Source organism: Vombatus ursinus, unplaced genomic scaffold (assembly GCF_900497805.2).
Source record: "Vombatus ursinus unplaced genomic scaffold, bare-nosed wombat genome assembly UNPS02006779.1, whole genome shotgun sequence".
NCBI classification, from domain to species: domain Eukaryota; kingdom Metazoa; phylum Chordata; class Mammalia; order Diprotodontia; family Vombatidae; genus Vombatus; species Vombatus ursinus.
In genome coordinates this window covers 21,103,591-21,128,876 of record NW_020946557.1, presented here as the reverse complement: position 1 = coordinate 21,128,876, position 25,286 = coordinate 21,103,591, and the positions used below count along the sequence as shown (strand labels likewise).

The 25,286-nt window shown below is 36.8% G+C and overlaps 1 protein-coding gene across 2 annotated transcripts in view; it reads right to left on the bottom strand.

Moving 5' to 3' along the window:
• LAMA2 (laminin subunit alpha 2) overlaps positions 1–12,982 on the bottom strand; it is a 793,905-nt gene extending 780,923 nt beyond the window's left edge. For both annotated transcript variants that reach the window (XM_027848591.1, XM_027848592.1), the window contains exon 1: positions 12,754–12,982. In XM_027848591.1, the coding sequence (XP_027704392.1) occupies positions 12,754–12,877 (124 nt within the window). In that variant the 5' untranslated portion in view covers positions 12,878–12,982. The remainder of the gene's footprint in view (positions 1–12,753) is intronic.
• Between the last annotated feature and the right edge of the window lie 12,304 nt (positions 12,983–25,286).

Genomic DNA, 25,286 nt, shown 5'->3' with positions numbered 1-25,286 from the left:
AGAGAGAGAGAGAGAGAGAGAGAGAGAGAGAGAGAGAGAGAGAGAGAAAGGAAGAGAATATTTTATTCTGAAGGTTTCAGTTCAGAATTTTTAATGCTTTAGGTTTGGAGGAAAGGGATAAGTTTGAACTCTGCCACAGATAAAGTTTGTATGGACTTGGGAAATTTAGTAGCACCTGCCTTGAGTCATGGCTCTGGGATGATTTGGAAATAATTTGTCATAAAGGCTTATCTGAGCTTAAGAAATGTGAGACCAACCTGGTAAAAGGATCTACCATGATTACTTTAGGTATGCTATTTCTCAGATAAGAGAGCCTGCCAGACAAAGCACACCATTCAGAAGTCTACAGCTAGAGACAAGTGACATCTCCTTTGCTATTTGCTTCTACCTATGATTGTACTGAAGGGACAACATACCCTTCCATTGCCCAGATCAAGGGTGGGGAACTTGTGGCCTTGAGGCTATATGTAGCCCTTTAGGTCCTCAAGTTTAGCCCTATGACTAAATACAAACTTCACAGAACAAATCCCCTTAATAAAAGGGTTTGTTCTGTAAAACTTGGACTCAGTCAAAAGGCCACACCTGAAAACCTAGAAGGCCACATGTAGCCTCAAGGCCACAGGTTCCCCACCCTGAGTCCAGATTATGGTGCACTACTAGGGAGAAAATGGGTCCAGATTGATGAGGCCCTTTTTTTCTCTTTCCCTAAGAAAATGCTGAAACACAAATCTTGCCCTACCAAGATGTAAATTCTATATGTGACAACAGAATACAAAGAAAGTGTAAGAATTTAGTCAAGCTCTTCCAAACCCTATGAGTTGGGGAATTCTGATTCTTGTTCTGAACATCTTATCTAAATCTCATCTAAATCCTTCTTATTATAACTTTAAATACATTTTTCTTCTTACTGCTATCTGGGTAGACTTATGGGACTAGCTATATTAGTTGAGAAACCATTCAAGAAATCATAGATAACAGCCATAAATAACCACCCCAGAGGTAGATGAAGGTGATCCTGTTTCTCCAGTAACTATGAAATTGAAGAGAAGCATGAAAGTACGAGCAAAGCTCATGTAATTGTTTCAGAATCCCTAAGAACTCTTGTCATCTATTCAGTCCGTGCCTTTGCATGGAACTAAGGGAGATAGGAAATCTTGAGGGAGCAGAAAAGGATAGCAATCTATATATTCTGGAATGTGAACTCATAATGTACAATATAACACTTGAAAGAACAGAAGTTCTTTCTTAGGTCTATGTCCTATTTAAATTTTTTTTTTCCTTCTGGAATCTTACCATATCCAAAACAATACAAGCTAGCAATGTACAATGTTCTTATTCTCAGCTAGATCTGTTTCCTGTTGATGAAGCATTGTACAAAACTACTTGATCGGTGTTTGGTCAACAAGCCAACAAGTAACATATGTACCAAGAAAACAAAACATAAAATTAACTCCAGGTTTGTGACCGCAATAAATCCCTGAGAAATTTCTGATGTAAAATTACAAATTGTTCTCATGTTTGGTGGGACATGATGTTTTATAACTGTGCAGTGGAAGAAGGTGATGTGGAAATTCCAGGCATTTTTTCAAATATATTTGCCAAAAATGTGTGCAAAGGGTTCCTTTTGTTGTTGAGTCATTTCAGTCTGACTCTCTGTGACCCCATTTGGGATTTTCTTGGCAAAGATACTGGAGTAGTTTTGTGTCATTTCCTTCTCCAGCTTATTTTATGATGAGGAACTGAGGCAAACAGGGTTAAATGACTTGCCCAGGATCACACAGTTAATAAGGGACTGAGGCCACATTTGAACTCAAGTCTTCCTGACTTCAGGGCCAGTGCTCTATCCATTGTATCATCTAGCTTCCTTGAGAAAGGTTCCAGAATGAATTTTTTATTATCTCAGAATGCTGCTAAAAGCATCTTGGAAAAATTCACTCAATGTTATTCATGAAATTAAAAAAAAAGAAAGAAAGCTGAATACCAACTTGCTTCAAAGCTCACAGTGAAGTTTTATCTTTTATATATCACAGTGATTTGCACATAGCTCATAGATAAATATTTAAATGACAAATTTATCAAGTTTTCAGTCTTCAAGAGGTACAATTTTCACTTAGCTGCTCTTGGGACATATTTCCTCTTAGAGATGGGGTAAAAAAAAACTTAGAAGTCTAACACAGTACTGAAATTCTTAAGCTGAATATCCCTTACAGCTAGTCAGCTGCTTGAGTACTTTCAGTGACAGGGAGCTCACTATCTTACAAATTAGACCATTTTATTCATGAGTGATTCATTGTTAGAACTGCCTTCTTTACAATGAGGTAGGATGGGGCAGTGGAAAGAGCACTGCTTTTGGAATCAGAGGTTTAATCAAGGTTCTTCTATCACCTGTATGACCTTGGAAAAGTCATTCAATCATCCTTGACCTGGATTCTATGCTAGATCTCCTCCATCACAGTGCCATATATCTTCCTGTTTTATGCCTCATCTGAAGTTTATCAGAAGAGGGTCACTGAAAAAGATTATTTCTGTTGTTATGTTTTCCAAGGAATCTTAAATGATTTTGATAAATAAATGGGAGATATCTTGTTGTAAAAGTGCCTCAAAGGCAATATTTTATTCTACTAAGACTATTCTTTCACAATCAAACAATAAACACAATTAAGATCTTATATTCTCTAAAGTTTTCAGTAAATTGTGAAGTGGTAGAAATGCAGCCCATTGTTGATATTGTTTGCAAAAGTCTGCACTTTCCCTAGAGTTCACCTATGAGGGTTCCACTATTTTTGATGGAGAAAAGTTTGTTGAAATCATTTTCGCAAATCTTTTCCATTTTTCTTCCATATTTATACTTGAGAGCCCTTGGGATGACTTTGTTTTAGTTGAATATCTTGCCAAGCTTTCTTTAGATCTGTTTTACCTTCCACTGTTCTCTCTGCTTTATGAAATACTGTTTATTATCCTCTATCATCTTCTTCATAAGTTTTGATAGATGAGTTTGTATTGTAATCTAGCATTGCCTTTGTAAGCCATCTCTCTCTATTTGGTAAGTAAATCAAATGTTTATTATTGACTAAAGTGACTTCTGGGCTTTTTTGGTCTTCCTGCTATAGCATCATTTCTGGATGAAATCATTGTAGTTGATGTTAATGTCATTTCTCTTGTCCATTTCCCATTTTAAGTTTTTCAATAGCTTGTATAAATAATTCAGGGTTGATTATTACTAAGTGTATTTCTTAAAGTTACATAGAATATCTTTTCTTTCTTCTACATGAAAAGCCCATGGTAAATTCTTATTGATTGAAGGGGACAAGAAGGAGGGAATAAGCACTTACCATGTGCCATGCACTGTGCTAAACATTTCACAAATATTATCACATTTATTCCTCACAACAAACCTTTGAAGTAGATATTATTATTATCTCCACCTCATAGTTGAGAAAACTGAAGCAGACAGAGGTTAACTTAATTTCCCAGGGTCACACAGTTAGGAAGTATCTGGGGCTGAATTTAGACTCAGATCTTCCTGATTCCAGGTCCAGTTCACTGGCCATTTGCCACCCACTGATTGATGGAAACTCTTCAAACATTTTTAAGTTGTCATTTTCTCTGTAAGTCTTTCCAAATAAACATGCCCAGTTCATTCAACTATTACTCATAAGACATGGTTTCTAGACCCATTATCATCCTCATTGCCTCATAGATTCCACCTCACTCTCCTTGCCTTTATTACTGTCGCTTTTAAAATATGATTTTGGAGACCAAGAGAGCTTATAAGAGAGCTCTTCTCTTCCTCATTTCTGGACCCTATATTTCTAAAGACAGACAGTGTGACATAGTAAATCCATAACTGGTCCTAGAGATAGAAAAAAAGCCACACCTAAATTCAAGTTGTGTTTCTGAAACATATGGATTCGCTAACAAAGGGCAAATCTTTTAACTTCTTGATGCCTTGATGCCTCTAGGATTATAGCTTGTAGAACAATTACTAATCTATTTTGGTAGAGGGGGTTTCCTCAAATTCTCTCACCAGAGTTCCTCATATCAAGGAACTGGACCAAAATTATTCTATTAATGTATCCTGAGATTGCATTTGTCTTTTTGGCAGTCACAAAACATTATTAGCTTTAGGTTTATATAAAGATTCTAATACATACACACACACACAAAACCAAAACAAACAAAAAAATAACCCCACCTAGGTTCTTTTTGCTTTAATTCCAATTAAGTCAGTTCTCCTGTTTCTGCCCTTGTAGCTATGTTTTCTAAATGTAAATGCCAGCTTTACATTTATTCCTATTGGAGTTCATCTTGTTGATTTCTGCCTATCACTCTAGCCTATAAACTTTTTAAATCTTGATTTCATTATCCCATGAATTATTTAACTTTCCTAATATTCTAGCATCAGTATTTTTTGTTTTTAAAATCTTCACCCCAGACATTGGTTGAAACTTGAACAAAACATAATAGACAAACAAGTAAAGAGCTCTATGGTACACACTTTCTCCCAGAATTTTTTTGGGGGGGGCAAGGGAGAATGAGTTACAACTAGACAAACTAGACATAATTCATTAGTTTTCCATCTTGTCACAAAGATAATGAGAAATTTCTGTCAGCTACAACACTAAAATAAAATAAAATGTCTTTGTAATTCTTCTGACTTACCAATCTAACTACCCTAAAGTAGGCTGGTTTGTTTTCCATGAAGATCTCTAGGGTCTTGTCTAGCTATGAAACTTAAAGATCTATATCTCTGACATATCCTTAGATAATCTAGGCTGTTCACTAACTAATACGTTGCTCTGTAAAAGTAGGATGAATTTTTAAGGAACAACTAAAATAAAGGAAATAAAGAAACCCAGAAACTAGTGACATGAATTACTTAAGTGAAGAGAAAGTATAAAGTCACTACAGGACTTCCTCTTCTGGGAGCCAAGATGGTGGAGTAAAAAGGTAGTTGCTCTCACCCTCCACATCAACCTCTGAAAGCCAGAAAATATTGCCCCAGGAAAACCTCTGGAACAGCTGAACCAGAAGAAAGACTGGGAGCAGCAGTGCAGTAGCCCAGGTAGCTTGAGGGATTAACAGGAAAGGCCCCTCTTGCTCTGGAAGAAGGGGAGCAGTACTGAAAGCGAGGCATCCCAGCTAGCAGAAAGCTTCACTTTAGCACAACAGGATGAGTAAACTTGAGTTTTAAACTTATCAAGTAAAATACTTAAATAACCCCATCTCAGAAAAAGACATTGAACAAGCCATTGATGAGCTCCCTAGGAAAAAATCTCCAGGACCAGATGGATTTACACATGAATTCTAACAAACATTTAAAGAACAATTAATTCCAATACCATATAGACTATTTGGGAAAATAAGTAAAGAAGGAGTCATACCAAATTCTTTTGATGATATAAATATGGTTCTGATACCAAAACTGGGAAGAGCCAAAACAGAGAAAGAAAAGTATAGACCAATTTCTCTAATGAATATAGACGCAAAAATTTTAAATAAAATACTAGCAAATAGATTACAGCAACTTATCACAAGAATAATACACTATGACCAGGTAGAATTTATACCAGGAATGTAGGGCTGATTCAATATTAGGAAGACTACCAGCATAATTGATCATATCAACACCAAAACTAACAGAAACCACGTGATCATCTCAATAGATGCAGAAAAAGCTTTTGACAAAGCACAACACCCATTCCTATTAAAAACACTAGAGAGTATAGGAATAAATGGAGTCTTCCTTAAAATAATAAATAGCATCTACCTAAATAGCAAGCATTATATGTAATGGGGACAAGCTAGAAGAATTTCCAATAAGATCAGGGGTGAAACAAGGATGTCCGTTATCACCACTGCTGTTCAATATCACACTGGAAACATTAGCTTCAGCAATAAGAGAAGAAAAAGAAACTGAAGGTATTAGAAGAGGCAAAGAAGAAACAAAGCTATCACTCTTTGCAGATGATCTGTGAGATATACTTAGAGAATCCTAGAGAATCAAGTTAAAAACTACTTGAAATAGTAAACAACTTTAGCAAAGTTGCAGGCTATAAAATAAACCTACATAAATCATCGATATTTCTGTATATTACCAATAAAGTCCAACAGCAAGAGATAGAAAGAGAAATTCTATTTAAACTCACTGTAGACATTATAAAATATTTAAGAGTCTACCTCCCGAAACAAACCCAGGACCTCTATGAACACAATTACAAAACACTTTTCACACAAATAAAGTCAGATCTAAATAATTGGAAAAACATCAGTTGCTCAAAAGTAGGTCAAGCTAATATAATAAAAATGGCAATTCTACCTAAGCTAATTTGCTTATTCAGTGCCATACCAATCAAACCACCAAAAAAATATTTTATAGAGTTAGAAAAACAATAATAACAAGATTCATTTGGAAGAACAAAGGTCTAGAATATCAAGGGAACTAATGAAAAGAAATGCAGGGAAAGGTGGCCTAGCCATTCCAGATATAAAGCAGCAATCATCAAAACTACGTGGTATTGGCTAAGAAATAGAGTGGTAGATCAGTGGAATAGGTTAAATATGCAAGACACAGTAGTCAATGACTATAGTAATCTATTATTTGATAAACCCAAAGACCCCAGCTTCTGGGATAAGAACCCACTCTTTGAAAAAAAAACTGCTGGAAAAACTGGGAAGGAATATGGAAGAAACCAGGCACAGACTAAAATCTCACACCATATACCAAAATAAAGTCAAAATGGGCTCATGATATAGATATAAAGGATGATACTATAAGCAAACTGGGAGAGCAAGGAATAGTTTACCTATCAGATCTATGGAGAACAGAAGAATTCATGACCAAACAGGATAGAGAACATTACGAAAAACAAAATGGATAACTTTGATTACATTAAAATGAAAAGTTTTTGCACAAACACAGCCAATGCAACTAAGATTAAATGGAAGGTAGAAAATGGGAAAGAATTTTTACAACCAGTCTCTCTGATAAGGGCCTCATTTCTAAAATGTATAGACAATTAAGTCAAATTTACAAGAATATAAGTCATTCCCCAATTGATAAATGGTCAAAGGATATGAACAGGCAGTTCTCAGATGAAGAAATTCAAGCATATGAAAAAATGCTCTAAATCACTATTGATTAGAGAAATGCAAATCAAAACAACTCTGAGGTACCACATCACACCTATCAGATTGGCCAACATGACAAAAGAGGAAAATGATAAATGTTGGAAAAGATGTGGGAAAATTTGAACACTAATGAATTGTTGGTGGAGTTGTGAAATGATCCAAACATTCTGGAGAACAATTTGGAACTATGCTGAAAGGGCTATAAAAAATGTGCATACCCTTTGACCCAGCAATAGCACTTCTAGGGCTATATTCCAAAGAGATCATACAAATGGGAAAAAGACCCACAAATACAAAAAATATTCCTAGCAGCTCTTTTTGTGGTGGCAAAGAATTGGAAATTGAGAGGATGCCCATCAATTGGGGAATGGCTGAGCAAGTTGTGGTATGTAATGGAATATAATGGAATACTATTGTGCTATAAGAAATAATGAACAGGCTGACTTCAGAAAAACCTGTAAAGACTTATATGGTCTGATGCTGAGTGAAGTGAGCAGAACCAAGAGAACATTGTACACAATAACAGCCACGTTGTGTGATGACTGATATTGATAAACTTAACCCTTCCCAGCAATACAAGGATCTAAGACATCTCCAGAGGCCTTGTGGTGGAAAATGCTATCCACATCCAAAGAAAGAACTATGGAAGTTGAATTGCTATTTCTTTTCTCTTCTGTTGAGTTTTGTTTCCTCTTTCTGATGGTTCCTCCTATTGCTTTTAATTTTTACTTATAATATCACTAATGTGAAAATATGTTTAATATGAATGTAAATGTATTATAGCCTATATCAGATTATGTGCCATCTTGGGGAGAGTGGTGGGGAGGAAGGGGGAGAAAAATTTTAAACTCAAAAGCAGATGGAAGTGATTATTGATAAATCAAAATAAATTAATATAAAAAAGAAATGATGAACAAGCTGACTTCAGAAAAATCTGGAAAGACTTGTATGGTCTGATGCTGAGTGAAGTGAGCAGAACCAAGAGAACATTGTACACAATAACAGCCATGTTGTGTGATGACTAATATTGATAAACTTAACCCTTCCCAGCAATACAAGGATTTAAGGTCTTATGATGGAAAATGCTATCCACATCCAAAGAAAGAACTATGGAATTTGAATGCAGATTGAAGCATACTATTTGCTATTTTTTTTCTCTTCTCTTGAGTTTTGTTTCCTCTTTCTGGTGGTTCCGCCTATTGGTTCTAATTCTTACTTACAATATCACTAATGTGAAAATATGTTTAATAAGAATGCATACATATAGCTTAAAAAAATAAAAAAACAAAAAAATAAAGTTACTATAGAGGCTCTGTCATTTAGTTAACAAGTATTTATAAAGTCTTTACTTTGTGCCAGGCACTGTGCTAAGTGCTGGAGAACCAGAGAAAGGTAAAAACAAAAAACATAATTCTTGCCCTTAAGGACCTCACATTCTAATGGGGGAAACAACATGCAAATAACTATGTACCTAAAAGAAATATACAGTGTACACTGAAGATAATCTCAGAGAGAAAGTGCTAGCAGTGGTGGTAGGGGGATTGGGAAATTTCTTTTGGAGAAGGTGGGATTTGACTCTAGTCTTGAAGGTGGTCATGGAATCTGCGAGCAGAAGAAATAAGGGAAAACATTCCAGGTATGGGGGACAACCAGTGAAATGCATAGAGTTGGTAGATGGAAAATCATAAGTGAGGAATTAGCAAGTAGGCTTTTGTAGCTTCATTGTAAATTATATGGCAGTGAGTCAGATATAAAAAGACTAGAAAAGTAGAAAGATGTCAGGTTTAGAAGAGCTTTAAATATCAAAAAGAGTATTTTATATTTGATCCAGGAGGTAATAGGGAGAGATTGGAATTTACTGACTAGGAAAGATGACATGATCAGACCTACACTTTAGGAGATTCATTTTAGTGAGAGGGCTGTAGTCTTACAATCTGCCCAGGAGGAAACAGGAGGAAGTAGTCAGTACAATGAACTGACTCTTGAGTCACACTACTTGATTCAAATCCCACCCCTGATGCTGGCTACTTGTGTGACCTTGGCCAAGTCACTGAAATTTTCTCTCTAAGGATAGAATTATCTTTCTAGGTACTCTAAGGTGTAGAGCACCTAAGCTATCTATAGCACCTAAAAGTGTCCAAATTTCATTCTTCTATAAGGGGGGAAGGGGTGGGGAGATTGGCATCAAGTGAATAAAGAAATCAAATCATGGGGCAGCTAGGTGGCACAGTGGATAGAGCACCCACCCTGAAGTCAGGAGGACCCGAGTTCAAGTCTGACCTCAGACCAAAAACTTGACACTTACTAGCTGTGTGACCCTGGACAAGTCACTTAACCCCAATTGCCTAAAAAAAATCAAATCACTACATCTACTTAAAGTTATAAAATGCTATGTCTTAACACATTTATCAGGTCAAAACATATTTTGATCATTTACTATGTGTGAGCAAAGCATGGGCACCTCTCTAGGTGTGAGAGGAGGTCTGGATTGACTAAGGGATTTGGTTTTGCCCTTGAGGCTTGTTTTATACAAGATCTAGTCCAGACTGCAAGAGATTCAAGTGAATGACAAGCCAGGATAGAGTGTTTCTCCCTGAAAAGAAACTACTTGGGGTTTGGTGGAGGAGAGAACAATAACTGTCCCCCCTTGTAATATTTAAAGGGGACAGATTTGGTATTCTAGCAGTGTTGTTGCAACCGGTGACGGGCTCTATCTTCATCAGGAGGAGGATGTCAAGATCAGACTGGATGCAGACTTAAGGTTCTACCAAGAGCCCAGTAGAGAAGCTACACCAAACCCAAGGGGAAACATGTGGAGGATTCCAGCAAAAGGACTTCCAGAAGCTATGCTATCAATTCTTGAGCCCATTTCCCCCTGGACTCTATGTACTTGCAGAATATATGTCATGAACTTGGGAATGGAATGTTCTGTATAAAGTATGCCACCATAGTGATATTCATTTCTAAAAGCTAATTAAGAATGGCTGAATAATTAATATCAACTGAAAATCAAGGAGGGAATCATGGGATAGACACTAGATGGAAGCTTATTAGCTATATAACATAAGAAAAGACACTCCAGAGTTAACCTTGGATCCTTGAGGACTCCTTGTGATCACCCTCTCTACTCTCCAGAGATTCACTTGGTTATTGTGAGTGGGAACTGGGATAGTTGCCCTGGAGGAATGTGTTACACTTCATAACATTCCTGTGAGTTAGATGGTACAAGCATTATTAATTCTCATTTTACTGATGCAGAAACTAGGGCTCAAACTCTTGTCTACAATCACACAGCTAATAGGTAGAGGGATTGAGACTCAAAACCAACTCTTCTTTCTCCGAGTCTTGTTCTCTTTATACTACATGATATTGGCACATAAGAGGAGACAGAACAGGGCTCCTTCTTGAATAAAGTAGAGCTGTGCTAGTAACTTCAATACCAGGACACCTTAAAAATAAAGAAACTGGTAAAACCAAGGACTAACTTCTTCATTCAAATAGCCTGCACTCCTCTACAGGAAGCTCCAAGGCTTTTTAAGCTATAACTTTTGCTAAAAGGAGGCCTTGTACTCCAAAAACAAAATAAAAGAAACCTTGGCACACCCAGAAAAGGAAACCTGCTACAAGCATTGATTCTTTTTCCGGAAATTGATTCAGCAGTTGGAAATAAAATGATATATTTGATTATGTAGGAAGGCTTAAAATTCAATATCTAACTGACTTGATGGCTTACCTCTAAGCCCACATCCAAATATGTTCAAATGACCTGAGTGGGATTTTTTTTCCATGTTGTTTTATATAAAATTGAGAGAAATGTTTGAGAGATTTATCAATGACTATCCCCATCTCAAAGATTGGATCAAATTCTTAGGAACCCATTTGATAGATGCTCACTGTCCTTAGTTGAAAGCCAAATCCTTTTCTGTTCTCATCAAAACTAGCTCAATGATTGTCTCTTAAGTTTTTCATACTTTCAACAATCCCAATGGCATTAAAGTTTAATTAAGATATGTAGTCAACTCTCAGAGAACTACATGATGTTAAAATGATCATCTAGGAGCCCAGCTGCTAAATGTGTTCTTGTAATCATTGTAAACTATAGGCTTAAGTCATTGCCAATCTCATTTTTTCTCAAGAGATAGAGAAGGTCCAAAAAGTTATACAGTGAGATCAGGGTCAATGTTATTAAAGGAATTTCAGGCAATGAATTATTACTATACACAAAGTTCGGGATATCTCATTACAAGTTTTATTTTTCAATTGAGCAGCTATAAATGTTAAGGTATAACAGAAGTTTACAAGAGTACAAGGACAAATCTCAATCTATGTACCAGAAATTAAGAGGAAAAATCCTCTTGTGTAAGTTTTATGATGGTAGTAGGTTAACAGTGATCACATCCTCTCAAAAGCCTCTCATCTTGATTTTGTTAGGAGAGGGTAACTTTTCCTAGGTCACAAAACAAACTTGAAAGAGTTTCAGAGTTTTTTTTTCATGTATTTTTAATATTTTATGCTTTAATTTTTTTTTACGACTTACAAAGTAACTTTTTGGAAATGTTACTGTTCTTCAATTGTATTTTAAATTACTGAAGGTGGCATTGATTTAAGAATCCTGGCAATTTAAAACAAACAAACAAAAACAAAGGAACAAAGACCTCTTTACAGGGGCTCTAAAAACTTCAAAAAAGTCATTGTACAATACTCCTAAAACCAGTTCTTAAGTATTCTGCCTTATATTTGTCATTGTTTTCCAGGCTTCTCTGAAGTTATATTTCTGGTCCCTGTGAACTTTGCTCAAATATGTATTTCATAAAAGGCAGTCCGCTGCATTTAGCAAAAGACAATAGGAATGTCACTATAAAAATAGGATGGGGTGGGGAGAAGAGGGAGATTGTAAATGAAGACTAGGGTGTGGAAGGAAGCATTGTTTCCAAGAAAAAAAAAGAATAAAAACTCTTCAAAATCATTTCGTAGAGAGAATTAAAATCAACCAGGCAAATAGGAATTCAATTCATAACTCTACAACTCTGATCCAAAAGTTTGTCAGTTTTAGACTACATTAGAAATGAAGCCCTTTCAAACGGAAAGGAAATCTCAATTGCTCCCCCGAAGTTCCTTGGAAAGATCACAAGAGTTTGAAACCTTTCTCTACAGGGTATCTCACTGGATTGCGAAAACTTTTTGAACTTGGAAGTTTCCTGCCTGTATCATGTTTGTTGAAATCAGCTTTTTGGATGTATGAGACTATTGGGATCTCTTGGAGTATTGCCTGGACGCTCAAAAGTACTGCATTTTCATGAGGGGTGGGGAGGGGAGATAGAAAGAACCCCAACCACTTCCCTGGAATATTAAAGAAGCAAACTTGTTAGGGGCTTCTCCCTTTCCCCACCCACACACACTCCAGGTCTGGATCCCTACAAAACTTACTCCCCATTGGAAAAGTTTCTGACTCTCCTTCCCTAAGTCAAGCCACTACCCACCCCATTTCCCCCACCCTTCGCTGTCCTTAGAAGACGGGTGGTAAGCTGGGGGGTGGTGGTGGTAGGAGAGTGGGGGTGGTGGCAGTCTGGGGTAGTATGTTAGGAAAAGATGGTGATGACTGAGCCCCTGCCTCGACTGTACCTCTTTGCTGATGAGTCTGCTGCAGATGGGATGGGGCCCGCTGCTGCTGCTGGGCTCCGATGCTCTCAGGACTCCCTAGTCCTGTGAACAGCAGGAGGAAAAAGTGCCAGGCGTGCCCCGGCATCGCGCCTCGTCTCAATCTGCTGCTGATCCACCACTGTCTCCCTTCACTGAGTCTGTGCAGAGACGGAGTCTCGGCTGTCTGTCTGGAGAGAAGTGGAGAGGAGTAGAGACCCCGCTGACTGACTTGGGACAGGATGACTGGGGGGCGGGGGAGGAGAGTGTGCGTGTACTCTGAGGCCCTCCCCTTCCCTGCCTCTCTGCCCCGCAAATGGACAAGAGTAGAAACTGCATTTGTCCTCCCTCGAAACAGAGACCCTAACCAGCTTTTGCTCTGCCTCTTCTGGCGTCATACTTGGAATGGTCTGTGAGACGCACTTCTTTTGGTAAAGGACCACTCCAACCCTCGCTTCCTTGGAGAAAGATGTGGACAGGCATCAAAAGAAAATAGGGTCAAATTCCCACAGTCTCGGAAGCCCTGTGCAAAATTGAGTGGCCTGAGCCTCTGCTGGGGTCAGAGACAGAGCCAAGATGGGTTTTGTTCTGAGGCTCTCCACTCAGAAACTGATTACTTGAATGCTGCTGGCCCAAGATTTTTGAGCAAGTCACTTAACTTTGTGCCTCAGTTTCTTCACTGGCAAAATGGGGAGCTAGACTAGATTAGATCATCATTCAATTAGCAATCATTTAGTAAGTGCCACAGTGGATAGAGTGGAGTCAGGAAGACTCATCTTCCTGAGTTCAAAACCAGCTTCAGACATTTGCTTATCGTGTAACCCTGGGAAAGTCACTTAACCCTGTTTGCCTCAGTTTCCTCATCTGTAAAATGAGCTGGAGAAGAAAATAGCAAACCACTCCAATATCTTTGCCAAGAAAACTCCAATGGGGTCATCAAGATAGGACTGAACAACAATACCAAACAATACATCAAATACTGTGCTAGGTACTAGGCCACAGGTTCCCCACCCCTGTAGGGTACAAAGACAGAAGTAAAACAGTTCCTACTCTCAATGAATTTGTTTTCTTTGGGGGAACAAAAAGTGTGCATATGGGAAGACACAATATAAAGTAAAAATGAGGTGTGGAAAGGGTGGGGGAACAGATCAGAGAGGCTTCATGCAGGAGTTAGTGCTTGAGCTGAACTTTCAAGGAGTTAGGAATCCTAAGAAGTAGAAGTGAGAAGCCAGGGACATTGTTGGAGTGTTTCCTGCCTCCACATCCTAATTGGTAGCATGTTAAAGATGGGGCTAAATTAGGCTGGAGAAGCTGAGGACTTGAGCATAGATAGGCAGAACCCAGCAAAGAGATGCCTCTGGGCTATCTAGAAATTCCATGTCAGAAATAGAATTTGGGGACTAGTTCAGTCACCCTCTGCTGTACTAGGCAACTGATTAGAAGGTGCAATCCTTTCTTACTGATAGTACTCCCACTGACCTCCTAACCACTTCCTCATTCTGAGGACATGACAGGTAATTTGTCTCCACTACCTCGATTTTTTTTCACTTTAATACTATTTCTTCCTATCTTGGTCCCTTTCCTTCCTTGTCATTTCCCCAACACACCTCAATATTGCCTCCTCAATATTGCCTCTGTTACCTTTTTATAGGGAAAGAAGGCACTGTTTTCTTTCCCAGGTAACACAATAGAAGGATGAACCTCTGTGTACACATAGGATCATAAAACCATAGATTTAGAGCTAGAAGGGTTCTTATAGGTCATCTAATCTGATACCCCCTTTTGATAGATGAGGAAACTGAGACTCAGTAAGATCAATTGACTCACCTAAAGGTCACATATGGTTCTTTCCAGAGTCAATAAGCAGAGTTGGGTTCAAATCTAAATCCTGTGCCTGCAAGTGCATGGTTTTCCCCCTGTACCACACTACCTGGGAAATTAAACTATTCAAAACTATGGCACTGAAAGCTAACATAATGTTATACCTTGCCAGGAGGAAGGACAGGTATAAGGAAATTTAAAAACATCCAGGAAAAAATGAAGCAAAGAAAGATATTAGCAGAATTATGATAATATATACATTGACTACATAGATACATGTTATATACATATATACACACATGTAAATGTGAATGTGCTCAAATATCAGATAGGTATTTATAAAGCATCATTAAAAAGCATGAAGTTAATTTCAACTTTTATATTTGTATGAAATAATTTTGGTTAATATTTATAATTTTAATACATAGAGTTCAAAATAAAAGTTACCTAAATATTTTAAGTCATAATTTCATCCATGTGGACATTTCCTCTATCGATGTACAACATAACATCTCCAAGACAGGCGTTACCAACTTTAAAAACTGATTATTACATTACACACCTTGGTTCTGAAATCTGACTATTAATATTACTGAGGTATAGCTCTTCCTCTTGTTCTGGGACCCCAAGAGAGCAAATTCCACCTAGGGACAACAAAAAAGTAAAGTTAGAGTATCACCCAGAAACAGGAAGGGTGAAACCCCAAGAATAACTGGATCCAAGGAGTTATGAGGGAAGGTAGCCTTTGAGGCTCAGAACTAGTGTTCCCCTAGAATAGCTCCCATATGCTCTTCCATCTACCCATTCCTTCCAATCTCCCTAACAGATAAGGTTGAGAATGGGAGTGTTGGTGCTCTTTCCCTCTCTAACCTAGACATTCTAGATCATTAGGTCAATAGGCACTATTGGTTATACACAGAACCAAGTAGTGAAGCATGGGGGAATCTGGGTTCTCCCTCCACCCTGCATCTAAGGGCCTAAGCCAAGGTCCCAGATCTGTCTGGTCCTCTTGCTTACAGGGTTTAGGAGAACTCCAAAGAGGTCCTTAGAGTTTACTAATGATGCCATCTCAGAAAAGCTTGGCTTGAGCCTAGGTAGGCATGGTCTCGACTGATCAATATCCAGGGAATTACTGGTTCCTCTTTGCCCTTTTACTTCTCAGATATTACCCTACTAAATTAGCACTCAACCTAGGTGATAAAAGACGTCAAACATCTCTGGGGCACTGCTTAGCCCCACTCCCCCAGTCAGGGACAGAATACTGAGCCACTGCTGTGGTAGTTCAGCCTCCAATGGAGAAGGTGGGCACCAGCTTGGGGCCGACTCAGTCTGTCTTCCCACCCAGTCCTACATTTCAGAGAATTTGGACAAGGTTGAGACCTCCCCCCCAACCAAGACAAGTCCTTCCTAACCACTTTCAAATATATTGCTTCCTTCTCTGTGTCCCCCAAATGGTAAGGGCACTACTTGCCATGCCTTCCATTACCACAAGACCATAGGCAGCTGCAAAACCTACCCCAGCCCTAAGCAGGAACAAAACTTCCTACTCAGCACCTAGTTCAGTAGCTCCAGCTCACACTTAAGACACTTACTATTTCCATCCATGAACAGAAAAATAGTAAATCAATCTGTAAGGCAGTAACAAAAGAAGTTCTGCAATGTAAATACCTAAGGAATAAAACTCCACCAGAAAACCAAGTTGAAGAATTAGCTGATGAGATGGAAGAAGTCCAGGCAGAAAAATTAAACTAAATAAATGGATTCTGTTTGGGATAGGGGAGACTTAGGAAAGATATCCTTAGGATGAAGTTTCTTTTGTGGTTCATGACCATGAAGAGGGAGAGATGACCAACAGCGTGGAGAGATTTGCCCCCAAACAGAATTCATCTGTTCCATAAGGGCACAGAGCCTCAAGAAAATTGGAAATAAGTGTCCACTCACTGGGCCCAAGCATCTTGAGAAATGTAGTACTTTACCCATCCCTACTGACCACTGTATAGTATCCACTGTTGGTCACTCAATGGTATATGATGTCATTTGAGTGGCCTTGTTTCTATTTCCTATACTCCAAACAGGAAACATCCTAAGGAGGGGGATTCTTTTGGTAAATGACATTTGAAATTTGACCAAGTAGTGATTTGTAGTCAAATTTTTGTATCAGAAATCTTGTATTTCTTTTTTTTTTAATTACAGGATGTTATATGGTTCATTTCAGGATTTTACGAGGTAGACCAGGGCTGTGTCTACAAGATACAAATGATGTGGTTGTTGAAATTTATTTCTTTTCTCCTATGAATTGACACATTGATTGATTCATATTCAGTAACGAGACTAGCTGTTTTTATCATCCTGTAGATAAAACATGAAACTATTTTAATATAAATTAGTAATGTAATTATAATAGTCTAATATAAATAATTAATATAATTTACATACTCTCCAACCTAGAAGTTTTTTCTTCACTTATTAGGAATGTTTACATGAGCATGAGAGCTACTTTTTGGAAATTTATCTGTTCTTATTCCTTGTATTTGTACTCAACTTTAAAGCATGAATTTCAAATGTTAATAAATTATAAAATTAAAGTCAACATTTAATTGCATTGCCAAAATGTCTAGTTTAGTAATACTCCTCTGGGCTAGTAAACTCTGTTTTTGAATACATAATAACAACTTATTTCAGAATTTCTATTTCTGAGACTCCAAATAATGGTTTTTAAAGTCTAACTCTAAGGCATTATAACTCATTATTTTCCAAATTTGTACTTGGTCCAAAAACTTTGACCTCTGAAAATACCAATTTTCTTTTGGAAAACATTTTAAAACACTACTTTATAGTTAATTGCAACACATTTACAACATCCTCATCTTTTCTACAAAACTGTGTAGGTGTATACTTGATTGTTTTATAGTTTGCATTAAAGAAATTAGAGGTTTAGTAGAAAAATTTATTAATAATAAAAAGAGAAGTTCTTCAGCTTAAAACATACAACAAGGAGAGAAAGGAAAAACAAGATCAATCGAGTAGTCATGACAGAAAAAATACTTTTTCAGTGCTTGCCATCAGGCATCACTTTTAAATTCTTTGGCATCCCTTTACATTGATCATTTTCTTGAGAGTACTTACTGGTTTATAGATTTGATCATTCATTTCTTTGTAGTCTTCACTCAATAGTACTAAGGAATTTTCTTAAATAATTTTCTTAATACAATATTTAACATTTTAAAAAATATATTTAACCTGTTTCTCCATCATGTGTTTCTTTTCCTTTCTGATGTACCTGATTCTTAAATTATTTTGTGCATCCTGACATCGAGTCAGATGTAGTATTCATCTATTTTTTCAAAATTGTTGCTTTTTCTCCTCTACTGAAAAATTGTTTTACATGTCCATATTATCAGGTTCCAAATGTGTCCTTTAAAAAAAGAATATCTAATACTTTGGAAAAATTCCCAACACATGTTCTAGATTGTCTGCTATTTTTCTTATTTATTTTGGCTGTGATATCCTTAACTGCATGTCCCACAAACATCTTGAACTGAACGTGTCCAAAATTGAACTCATTATCATTTCTAACCAAACTCTTTCCTCTTCTGAAAGTCTTTAATATTATCTAGTGTACTACCATCCTCCTAGTCACCAATACTACCATAGTAGGTATTATTCTCAACTCCTCCTTCATTCTTGCTCCCTATGTTCAATCAGTAGTTATGTCATATTATTTTCTACCTTCCTAATCTTCCTGTATATGCCCCTTTCTCTCCCCTGACACCACCACTATCCTAGTATAAGCCCTCATTACCGCATGCTTGGATTCTTGCAATAACATGATGATTTGTTTCCCTGTCCCAATACTCTCCCCACTCCAATCCATATTCCACTCAGCTATCAAATTGATCTTCTTGAAAGCATAGGGTAAACCATGTCATCCACCATTCGGTAAATTTCAGTGTGGTTTCCTACGAACTCCAGGATCAAATATAAAATCCTCTGATGTTCAAAGTCCTTCATACCTTCCTACCTTTCTAGTCTTCTAACACCCAACTTCCATCCCCTCCCTACCAGGTACCGTGCAAACAAATAACACTGTCCTCCTTGCTTTTCCTTGCATAAGACATTCTATTCTCTACTGTGTACATTTTCACTGGCTATCCCCCATGCCTAGTATCCTTTCCCTATTTGACTTCCAAAGCCCTTGTTAACTGGCCTCGTCTGAACTTTCCATTCTTTTTTATACCTTACTCCCTCTTATTTGTACGTGATATTTTTGCAAATTATCACCTTACCCTAATTAGACTTTGAGGTCTTTGCCAAGAAAACCCCATGGACCAGAAGATGAGCCCCTCAGGTTAGAAGGGCCTGGTTTGCTGTGGTCCATTGGGTCATGAACACTCTGACACAACTGAACAATAAGTATTTTTAAAAGGAATATTATCAGTAATAGCAATAAACTAGAAGCCTTTCCAAGAAGATCAAGGGTAAAGCAAGAAAAGATGTCCATTATCACCAGTCTTATGCTTTGTTGTATTAGAAATGCTAGTGATAACATTTAGACAAGAAAAATAAATTGAAGAAATAAGCATAAGCAATGATGAAATAAAACTACCTCTTTTTGCAGATATGATGGTTTACTTGGATAAACCTAGAAATTCAACTAAAAAAAACAGTTGAAACAATTAAGAACTTTAACAAAGTTGCAGGATATAAAATAAACCAATACAAATCATCGGCATTTCTATATATTACCAGTAACATCTATCAGGAAGAGCTAGAAATAGAAATTCCATTTTAAATAACTGCAGACAGTATAAAAAATTTGGAAGTCTACCTACCAAGACACACACAGGAATTTAATCAACACAATTACAAAAAAAAAACCAAACTCTTCACAGAAACAAAAATATTATCTCCATAACTGGAAAAATATTAATTGCTCCTGTGTGAGCAAAACTAATTTAATAAAAATGACAATATTGCTAAAATTAATTTAATTATTCACACCAAATGAATAGATAATGAGTTCAAGCTTTATAGAGCTAAAGATACAATAACAAAATTCATCTGAAGGAACAAAAAGTTAAGAATATCAAGGGAATCAATGAAAAAAATGTGAAGAAAAAGAGCCTAGCAGTAAGCACTATACTTTATTTTTTCTCTTTTTAAGGAAATTTATTCAATTTTTTTATTCTAAATTTTCTCCCTCCTCATATATGACCATTAATACATGAGTATCCAAGTATGTATACATATATAGATATATAGATATAGATGTATATATACACAGAAACACACATATACATACACATATGCATACATATTTGTGTATGCCTACTTTTATAACTTTATCATGGTGTATAGTTAACTTGAGCTGTTGTACCCAGCAACACGAAAACGTAAATTCAAACCTTGCCTCTGATACTAACAAGGCACGCATACGTACACATACACACACGTATAGTATGTATTATATGTGTGTTGATTTGATTAGAAGGGTCTTACTGAAGTCTTCATATAAATTTTATCTCTTCATCCTCTGTAACAGCTGTTGAATTTTAATTTGCAATTATTTCATGATGTCCTTTTTGTAAATACGTACCATGATTATTACAATATGAGATGACCAAATGTCCCATGAAATCTTTGTTGTCTTTGGATATACAATAAAAATCAACCCAGGAAATTCCTCTATTTGTCATTTTAAGGAGCACTTTTGAGTCACCCTTGCATTTCACTAAAATTTTATTTTGAATCCTGGTTTCATTTATCACAAAAATGTAAAACTTTTTACAATTTAGATCCTTATAAAACTAGGTCTGTTTTCAAATTTAGATTTGAAACAGCTAAGCTAATGTTTATAGATACTATAAAAAGTGGTGTGATTCCTTGGGTCTGCTCCCTTTCCTGTTAGTTTGCCACTATTACTGCAGAGGAGCAAGGGAGCTAACAGTACTGAAAGTTCATTTGGTATTTTTCTTGATTTCATGGTTGACAAAGAATTCTTCACCAAGTAGTTGGTATACTGATAGTGAGCTTCTTTGTACTTAGCTGCTTTATAATTCTGGTATTTAGAAGGTGTGTATAGTATATTGCCAGGATTATACTCCAAGTCATTTCAGCATAGGAGAAAGAGGAAAAAGAGACGGAAGAAGAGAAACTGATATTTTCGTACAGCTTTAAAGTTTGTGAAGCACTATACATTTATTCTCACTTCAGCCTTCTTGCTGCAGATATAATCCTCATATTACAAAAAAGAAACTGAGGTTCAAAGATGATAAATGGCTTGTCCAAGACTACAGAACTAATAAGTGTCAGAGGCGCGATTTGAACACAAGTTTTCCTCTTGTTGAGCTTTTATATTCACTTCCACAACATTGTGAGGTTATATAGGACTTTGTGGAGTAGGCATAACATAGAATATTAATAGTAAGGTAGGGCAGCTAAGTGGTGCAGTGGATAAGGCACCAGCTCTGGAGTCAAGAGGACCCGAGTTCAAATCTGGCCTCATACACTTACTAGCTCTGTGACTCTGGCAACTCACTTAACCCCAATTGACTCCCCCCCAAAATAATCAGTCAATCAGCATTCATTAGCTAGCTGACAGCATGTTGGACCTGGAGTCAGGAAAATCTGAGTTCAAATCCTGCCTCAGATACCTCCTCACTATGTGGCCCTGAGGAAGTTGCTTAATCTTTCACAGCCTCAAGCTTCCTCATCTGTAAAAGAGGGATAATAATAGCACCTACCTTTCATAGTTGCTGTGAGGACAAAATGAGATATTTGTAAAGCGTTTTGCAAACCTTGAAGTGCTATAAAAATGTTATCTATAAGCTATGTATCAGACACTGTTAAAGTGCCAGTTAAAGACTTCCTTAGCGAAAGTAGTTCTTTAAATACCTATTTTGAGAAAATCCTTGGTTTGGCACTCAATTTGGGCAACTTTAGTAATATAAAAGCAATATTGAGATTATATGTGTGCATGTGTCATACACACACACACACACACATACACACACACTCGCACACATATGGAAACCAGTCAATTCATAAGGGGAAAAAGAAAGGAATGAAGTAAACATATGTTGGTTCCAACAGTAATGTTAGGTGAACCCCGTTTTGAGAGGCTACAGATATGAGGTACAGAGACTAGGCATACATAGGTGGATTGTGAGTTATCTTGTCCAAATCAGAGAAATCACAGATTCATTTGAGCATCTGAATAAACAACAACTAAATGGAGACAAAGAAGAAAAATGTGAAGGAGGTAACAGAAGAGATTGGGAAGACACAGCATAATACTAGAGGCTAGAATTAGAAATAATGCAACAATAGGCTCAGTAGGAGGGAGAAAAGAGGCTTTAGAAAATTATGCTAAACCTTAGTAGGAAATGACAGCAGCTTTATCATTAGGGCATGTAAAAATAATATATAAACATTTTAAAGCTCACTAATATACCAGAGGGAGCTTTTAGAGGAATAACTTGTATGATCTCTGAAGTCCTTTTCATGTCAATCGTCAATGATTTCAAAAATTTCAACTTAAAAGAATAAAGCCCCTTTTTGAGTCTCCAGAGAGAGAGGAAAGAGCTTTAATAGAGGCCCCCGCTTAAGCCTAGGGCTATTGGTCCATGGGTTCCCTTTCTTCCTTCTTTATCGTATAATTCACTCTGTAGCAAAACTTGCTCAGAATGCAATAAAAATCACCTCATCTTTATTTGTAGCTGCATTCCATTAGAAAAATACATACAGTAAATAAACAAAGTTTAAAGAAGAGATTAGTAAAGGTAAATGATGCCATTTTTTTTCCAGGCAGTGATGAGGCATGGGAGAGGAAGTAGAGAGCACATTAATTTATCAGGTTCCCATACTGGGGACAATTATGGAAATTAGAAAATTCTGTTTAAGCAGATCACTCCTTAAGCAGATCAATGAGCCATATAAGCCTTCAACTGTTAATTATTATATTCAATTCAAAGCTTTAACATCCTTTATTTGCAGTTGGTTGACTGTCCACAGAGGGCTCAAAAATTCCTCTACATCACCCATAGTTCCTACCTTCCATCATCCTCAAAACTTTCTGTCATCATCCTTAAAACTGTGGGGGGGGGGGGGAAATTGCCTTCTGATCAGTCCCCTTGATGAAAAATGAAAAATTCAGGTAAGGCCTAGACTTCTGGATAAGACTTTCAAACAATATAGTGGTGAGAAAACACCATCAGTGAAAATGATTCCATAGCTAGATCCTGAAGTGAACCAGATTTCAGAAGTGCATTAGCTCTTTAGCTGAATAAAGAGAGTTATCAACAAAATGTGACTGCCAAAAAAGTAGACTAAGAAGAAATGATAGGAACAATTTTTGACATAGGGAAGAAATAGTCAGAAATTTACTCCACAGTAAATGAGTCTCTCTTTCTCAATCTATATATCTGATTAATACTTGATTGGGCTTACTTTGTGACCTTGGGCAAGTCATATAATATCTCTGGGGCTTAATTTACTCATCTCCACAAATGAAGGCATTGGACAAAATGATCTTTATAGTTCCTTGCAGCTGTAAATACTATGATCCTATGATCTCTAACTAATGTGGAACTCAATGAAGCTCAGGTTTGGATTTAACCCAACCTTATAAATTCAATTCTACTCAAGTCTAAAATGTAGTTTAGGAAAGACTACACATTCTCACTTTGACAAATATCTAGTCATTGCAATGTACACAGAAATTATATATTTACATTTTATAAAAAGGTTGGGTCTATATGCATTCTCAAAACTGGCTTGAGAATGCAATAATTTATAGTTGAGTAAATAAACTATAGTCAGTCTGCATGGTAATACTATCATAAGGGACCTAAAATATTGTTCAATGTAGTCACATAAATCTGTAGAAGGATTAGGAAATAGTTTGATATAAACAGGATGGTCTGATTGGTTATTGGAATATTTCATATATATGCATATATATGATAAAATACATATATATATTGTAAATTGTTTACAAATAAGCTGTTTTTAAGAGTTAACTTATTACAGGTCAATTGCTTAAAACTCAGAATTTACCATTATCATCTTAAACCACTATAATCTTCCCTCTGTAAACCAATTGACTAGAGTTGGGGTAGGAATGATAGTTCCTAAATTGAACTCGGTGGGCCATCAAAGTTAGTGTGAGTGTGGAAACCAAATAAGATAGAGAAAGCAAGGCTAGGTGTGATCTATTTTGCTGAAGTGAGTAATAATAGTAATGAAACCTCAAGTCCTTGAAGTAATAATTTAAAAAAATCACATTTATATAATACCTTAAGGTCTAAAAAGTTTTACTTAAAACAACCTTGTAAGGTAGGTATTTCAAATATTATTACCCTTGTTTTAAATATTAAGGACACCAAAGCTCAGAGAAGTTAAATAATTTCTTCGAGATCATAAAACTAGTACATTGTTAGCTAGCATTTCTTCCCTCATCTTTCCTAATTTCATATACAACATTCTCTTTCAGGATATTATTCTGCCTTCTAGCTTGAACTCTAGAAGCACTTGAAGAGTCTTTATTGTTGTTTTATTTTTGAAAATATATCTAATTGATTCCTCTTTTCTTTATATCGCACTCATTTCTCTACCTTCTTTAGATTGAACTCTCCTATGGGACAAAGAAAAACAAGCAAAAACACCTCACAGTGATGACCTCTAACAACATGTACCATGTTCTATCCTAGTGGTCTTAGACCCTTGCCCTTCTGTAATTAGACTGTAGGTAGGCTTCATTTCTTAGACCTTCATTGGTTTTTCAATTACTTAGCATTTGGCTTCCTTTTAGTGATCTCTTTATTTACATTGTTGTCTTGTGTTCTTCTCTTGGTTCTGCTTATTCATTCTGCATCAGTTCATACTAAACTTCACACATTTTAAAATTCAATGTATTTGTCATTTATCAGTACCCAATAATATTCTATTACATTCATATACCATATCTTAACCTATTCTCCAGTCAAAGTTTCCAGTTTTTTGTTACCACAAGGAATGCAATTATGAATATTTTAACATATATTCATTTCTTATTGTGTTCCTGTGTACTTCATCATGTCCCAAGAACATGCTACAAGATTACATCATTCCTTCAACTCACACCTGGTCAGTATCCTTTGCCCTTGCCACCTGAAGCCTGGCTAATTGGAGAGATTAGAGGGAGAACAACAAGTACCACACATCCCCCATTCTCCATTTAAAGAGTGTATCCAGGCCAGTCACCTCTTTCTTTCTCACCCATTTGCATTCCTCTGGACTTTTTCTTGCCTCTGTGCTGGGTATCCCTCTTACTCCTCTTTTCACCCTCTTTTTATATGTTGTCTGCCCCCACTAGACTGTAGCTGACTCAAAGAACTCTGTTTTTCCCTTATGAGGAGGAAGAGGGGAAAGAGAGAGAAAAATAGGAAAGGGAGGGAGAAAAAGGAAGAGAAGAAGGAGACAAGGGAGAAGGAAGAAAGAGGGAAGGGGGAGAGAGACAGGAGAGGAGCAGGGGCAAGGAGTGGAAGAGGAATAATTATTGAGGGAACACTATCTGAGAGGAAAATGTTGGATCAAGGACACAAGTGAAGAGATTAGCTTTGTCAAGAAGGGTTGCCCACATTTTTAGTAGCTATGAAGCTTAGGGATTCAATAACTGTAGTTGGAGGGTTGAGATGAGTCCATTGTATATCAAGAAC